The sequence below is a fragment of the Triticum dicoccoides genome, chromosome 1B (genome assembly GCF_002162155.2).
Source record: "Triticum dicoccoides isolate Atlit2015 ecotype Zavitan chromosome 1B, WEW_v2.0, whole genome shotgun sequence".
Lineage (NCBI taxonomy): Eukaryota > Viridiplantae > Streptophyta > Magnoliopsida > Poales > Poaceae > Triticum > Triticum dicoccoides.
In genome coordinates, this window is record NC_041381.1 from 708,458,214 (window position 1) to 708,463,707 (window position 5,494).

At 53.7% G+C, this 5,494-nt stretch overlaps 1 protein-coding gene across 1 annotated transcript; it reads left to right on the plus strand.

The window, feature by feature from the left end:
• Window positions 1-55: 55 nt before the first annotated feature.
• LOC119349863 lies at window positions 56-3,786 on the plus strand. Its single transcript, XM_037617957.1, has 3 exons — window positions 56-302; window positions 390-1,096; window positions 1,980-3,786. The coding sequence occupies exons 1-3, from the start codon at window positions 91-93 to the stop codon at window positions 3,383-3,385; spliced, it is 2,325 nt and encodes a 774-aa protein (XP_037473854.1). The 5' UTR covers window positions 56-90; the 3' UTR covers window positions 3,386-3,786.
• Window positions 3,787-5,494: the final 1,708 nt, after the last annotated feature.

A 5,494-nucleotide genomic window follows, 5' to 3' on the forward strand; every position in this document is an offset into this window, starting at 1 on the left:
GCCGGCGCCGGCGCCGGAGGCACCCGCCGCGCGCGCCCGTGCCGGCTCCGCTCGCTCCGCGGAAGGGAGATCGGCCGAATTGGCCCGCAGATGGGGAAGGCGAACGGCGTCGGCGTCGGCGGCGCCGTCGACGCGGATGTGTCGGCGGTGGGGGCGCTGGTGTGGGTGCGCCGCCCCAACGGGTCGTGGTGGCCCGGCAGGGTGGCCTCGCGCCTCGAAGTCCCGGACGGCTGCCCCGCGCCGCCACGCTCGCCGGCCACCCCCATCCTGCTCCTCGGCCGCCGCGACGGCCCCGCCTTAGTGTACGCCGCCCGCCCTCCTCCCTCCCTTCCTTCTTCCTCCTCCGCTCTCCGCCTCCGCCTCACCGTTCCTTCCTTCCTTCTTTGCAGCGAGTGGTGCAACCTGGAGAGGAGCAAGCGCGTGAAGCCCTTCCGATGCGGGGAGGCGGACCTGGACGACCTCATCCGCAGGGCCGAGGAGCAGGCGGCGCGCCGCCGCAGGGCCAGCGCCGCCAGGAACGCCCGCAAGGAGGACGCCGTGCTCCAGGCCCTCGACATCGAGCGGGCCCGCCTCCGCCTCCGCCCCAGGCCACCAAGCACCACCCCCTCCTGCCCGCCGCCGCCGCCGCCGCCGCCGCCGCCCAGGAAGCGCAAGACGCCCAACGACTCCGAGGACGACGCGCCCGCCGCCAGGCGCATGAGGGACCTCACCGACATCGGATCCCCCACGAAGCCCACCACCGGCCAGATGACAAGGAGCAGGCAGGCTCACCACGATGCCGCCGCCGCCGCCGCCGCCAAGAGGAGCAAGCTGCCTCCTACCGTGGACCAGGTGGACAACAACCTGCCCTGCGGGGCCTTGAGGAAGAAGGACAGGTCCCGCCCGCTCTCAGAGCTGTGCAACGGGGTCAAGCCCAGCAATGGCTTGGATACGACGCTGGATAAGTTCAAGCCGGAGCAAACAAATGGTGTCAGCGGAGCCTCCTGCGTCCCGAGGCCACTCGATGATGCGTTCCCCCGTGGTCCTGGGGATCAACCTGTCAATGCCCCCATAGTCGCCGCCGCCGCTGCCGCCGCCACGAGCATCTTGAAAGCAGGTAAACTAGCCATTTCCTCTCTGTTTTTGTTATTATCTTGATTGATGCAATGCAAATTCTTCTCTAGTCCTTTGTGGGCAACAATGCCCATCGCCACTTATATAGCTATCTATGGAAAAACTTTCATTAGTTGTTTCAGAGCAACTACAATTTTAGTCTTGAATCCCTGTGCAGCAATAGATATATAGTTACACCAATGTTGTGTGACCAAGGAAGCATGGTGCTCCTTTTGTATGTATATGAACAAGCCATGACCCTCACCTTTATGTCAACTAAACCTGAATCTAGCAATCCTGACCCAATACTGGCCATCTGCTCATCATTATAAATGGTTCTGGTTTGTGTATCTGTTAACAAGTATAGAACGCTCACAGAATGCCTGCCATATATTCACGAATGCGCAACAACTTATTTGGAATAGATGAAGTTTATTTGGAATAGATGAAGTATCTATCTTTTACAGAAAAACCAAACTTATTTACTGACCATTGTAAAGGATGACCCAACATGCCATCTGCTGACCATTCTAATGGATGGTTCATGCATCCGTTGAGAAGTATATAGAGTGCTCACAGTACGCATGACATATAGTCATGAATGTGTAATGACATATTTGGAATAGATGAACTATCTATCTATTACAGAAAATAAATAAATAAAACTGTGGTGCTCACAGTACATCTGGCATATGGTCATGAATGTGTAATAATTTTTTTGGAATAGATGAACAATCTATCTGTTACAGGAATAAATAAATTATAAAATGTGGTACTGATTGTTTTATGGGTTCCTAGCTACTGCTTCACATCCTGCAATGTTTCTCTTTCCACCCCTTTTTTGCACTTTTGAGGAATGCATTACTTACCAGCTAAATTTTTGCCAGATCATTTGCACGCCCACCAACCATGTGCCCCAACGAAGGCTCCTCCTACCTTGGAATGCACCAAGCGGGCTTCGAACTGCAGCAAAGATGGCATGTCTTTGCAATGTGACAGCAGAAATCCCAAGAAGAAAACCATGAGCTCTGCTGAGCATGAGGGCGGCGGCAGGACCAGGAGAAGGACAACGAAGCACAAAGCGGCACCAATCAACGAGGTTATCCTTTTGAAGAGAAGGACGGTGAAGAGTGCCGCCGCACCTGATGAGGATGATAAAAGCCTTGTTGTGATGCTCCCTGATGCTCTTGTCCATGCGGCTCTGCGGCAGCGGTCTGAAATCAAGTGCGAGCCTGAAGAGCCCTCTGGAACTATAGGCAGGCATCATTCAAACGGCAAGACCGGTTCAGTACCACCTGTGGTGTCGAAGCCGGCGCTGCCCCAGCGCAGAGATCTTAGATGCCATGTTGCTGTGAAGCCGACCAAGACCCTGCAGCTGAACCCGTCCCTGTACGACGTGGAAATAAGCAGCGGGCCGGGATGCGGCGGGGGCAGCAAGGGGCGGCACGTGCCCCTCGTGTCCCTGATGAGCAGGTCGAGCAGGAGGCCCGTGGTTGGGTACCCGGTGTCCGTGGAGGTGCTGGATGCCGCGTGCTGCCACCCTCCCGCCCCGAGCGTTGACGGGGTGCCGGACGCCGCCCGCCGCCACCCTCCTGCCCCGAGCGTCGACGGTGTACGGGACGCCGTGCGCTGCCACCCTCCTGCCCCGAGCGTCGCCGGGGTGCTGGACGCCACATGCCGCCACCCACCTGCCCCGAGTGTCGACAGGGCGCCGGACGCCGCGCGCCGTCACCCTCCAGCCCCGAGCGTTGATGGGGTACGGTACGCCGCGCGGCGCCACCCTCCCGCCCCGGGCGTCGGCGGCGTCGACCACCCGCCCTCCACGAGCAGCGGCGCCCACAGGCTAGTGAAGGTGAAGGAGGAGGTGGAGGAGGAAGCCCCGCAGCGCGCTGTGCCGGCGTCGGCGCAGAGGGCGCGGGCGAGGCACAGCCGCCTGAAGGCCTCGGAGGACGAGCTGTGGCGGCCGCACAGCAAGGAGGAGGAGGTAGGTGCGGCCCCGCGGCCAGCGCGGGCGAGGAGGAGCGTGCGCAGGAAGGTGGCGTCGGAGGACGACGAGTTGTGGCGGCCGCACAGCAAGAAGCCGGCTGTGGCGGTGGCGTCCCCAAGGAAGATGCGGAGGCTGTCGTCCCTGGGCGCTCCGAGCCAGCGAGGAGGGGGTGAGGAGGCGAGGAGGAGGAGGAGTAAGGGGCCGGGGGCGGGGCAGCTGGTGGTGGCGTGCGTGCCGGTGCGCGTGGTGTTCAGCCGGATCAAGGAGGCGCTGCTGAGCCAGCCGCTCAAGTTGAAATCAAAATGAAATGAAATGAGGCGTTGGTTGGTTACCTACCTGGTGGGTGTAAATGAAAGTCAAAATGTCTTGTTGTGTGCTGCTGCTCCCAGCCATGTATGTGTTGTGTATGTACATGTGCTGTTTCTGTGTGTCTGCTCTAACTCCAGAAGATGATGATGATGATGAAGATGATGATTCAGATTGAGTCTGTCTGGTCTTTTGAATAACTAACTAAACCAATATAATGTAATGTTAGGAGGAGGATGAGGATGATGGGCAAAGGAAAGCAGCCGAGCATATATACATGGTCTGGTCTGGTCTGGTCTGGTCTGGTCTGGTCTGGTCTCTCCTTTTTGTATGTATGTATGTATGCATGTATGCTCTCAGCTCCTACCTGCCTCTTAAGATAAGATGATTCATGTTTTTCAGCTGCTGTGATGCGCTCTTTTCTTCTTGTTAGCTCAGACATAAATCAAGAAGCAACAGCCAAGCTGACACCTGGAGGCTGCCAAATTACTATCTACTCCTAACTAATTTTGCTTGCTTGCATTACCATGGAATGGAATGGAAGGGGAACGACTAGGATAGAATCTGAGCTTACGTTGCAAAATTAGAAAAAGGCAAAGTTGAGCGGATGGATGGATGGCACAGATTCTGGTGGAGGATGGCAAGCCACTTAAGTGTAGATTTCATGAAACCCCCCTCTACTAACAGTTAGATATAAAACACAACTTTTGCAGCAACAACCTTAACTGTCTTATCTTTCTCTACAATTGTTCTGTCCAACAACCATTTATAGATCTGCAGTCATGACGCATCATTTACAAAAAGAGAATCTTTGCACATATCTATTTCATGAAATACATGTGTATTTCAGTACATCATCACTAATTATGCAAGGATACTGAAGATGTTTGTCACGAAAAAAGTATTCAAGTATCTGATAGGAACTGGGTCCCTACCAGGACGAGCTCCCAGGTTATAGGGGTGGAAGGAGGGCCGGCGTGAAGGAAGGCGAGGCGAGAGAGAGCGCAGGGCGGCGGCTAGGGTTAGGTCTCCCGGCTCCCTTCAGGAAGTCGAGCAAATATGATTGCTTCTGCTTAATCTCAACACGGGTCCTTACATGGGTTTATATAATCCTTCTAACAAGATAATTGGGCTAAGCCCCTAACACAATAAGATAACTTGGGCTCGGCCCCTAACTGCCTGTGCCATGAGGCCTCCTCTGGCTATAGTGTATACCGGTCATTGATAACCCACAAGTATAGGGAATCGTTTGTAGCCTTCTTCGATAAATAAGAGTGTCGAACCCGACGATGAGCTAAAGATAGAATAAATATTCCCTCAAGTTCTATCGACCACCGATACAACTCTACGCACACTTGATGTTTGTTTTACCTAAAACAAGTATGAAACTATTTTGCAAGAATAAAACTACGAGTACTTTGCGAGAATAAAACTAAGAATAAACTGCAAGGTAATAAAAATGGATAGCTTTTGTCAACAAGAAAGTCATTTGTCCATAGGCAATCGATAACAAGTACCAGTAATCATTCTTGCAATTTTATATGAGGGAGAGGCATGAGCTAACATACTTTCTCTACTTGGATCATATGCACTTATGATTGGAACTCTAGCAAGCATCCACAACTACTAAAGATCGTTAAGGTCGTAAAACCCAACCATAGCATTAAGTATCAAGTCCTCTTTATCCCATACGCAACAACCCACCTACTAGGGTTTAAACTTCTGTAACTCTCGCAACCCACCATAAGCGAACCATGAACGTATTGCAACACCCTATAGCGGGGATCCCTCGTGTTTGCACGAGACGGAGGGCACCATAGGACAACACCACAAATAAAATATACAATCATACCAACCAAGATCACGATTAGCCCACATGACAAAATGGATCTACTCAAACATCATAGGATAGCCAAATATCATTGGGAAATAATATATGGAGTTGAGCACCATGTTTAAGTAGAGATTACAGTGGGGAGAAGAGGGGTTACACCACTACATAGAGGGGGAGAGAGTTGGTGTTGACGGTAGTAAGATTGTTGATGTAGATCGCCGTCACGATCCTAGCCCCGGCGGCACTCCGACGCCACCGAGAGAGAGGGGGGGGGG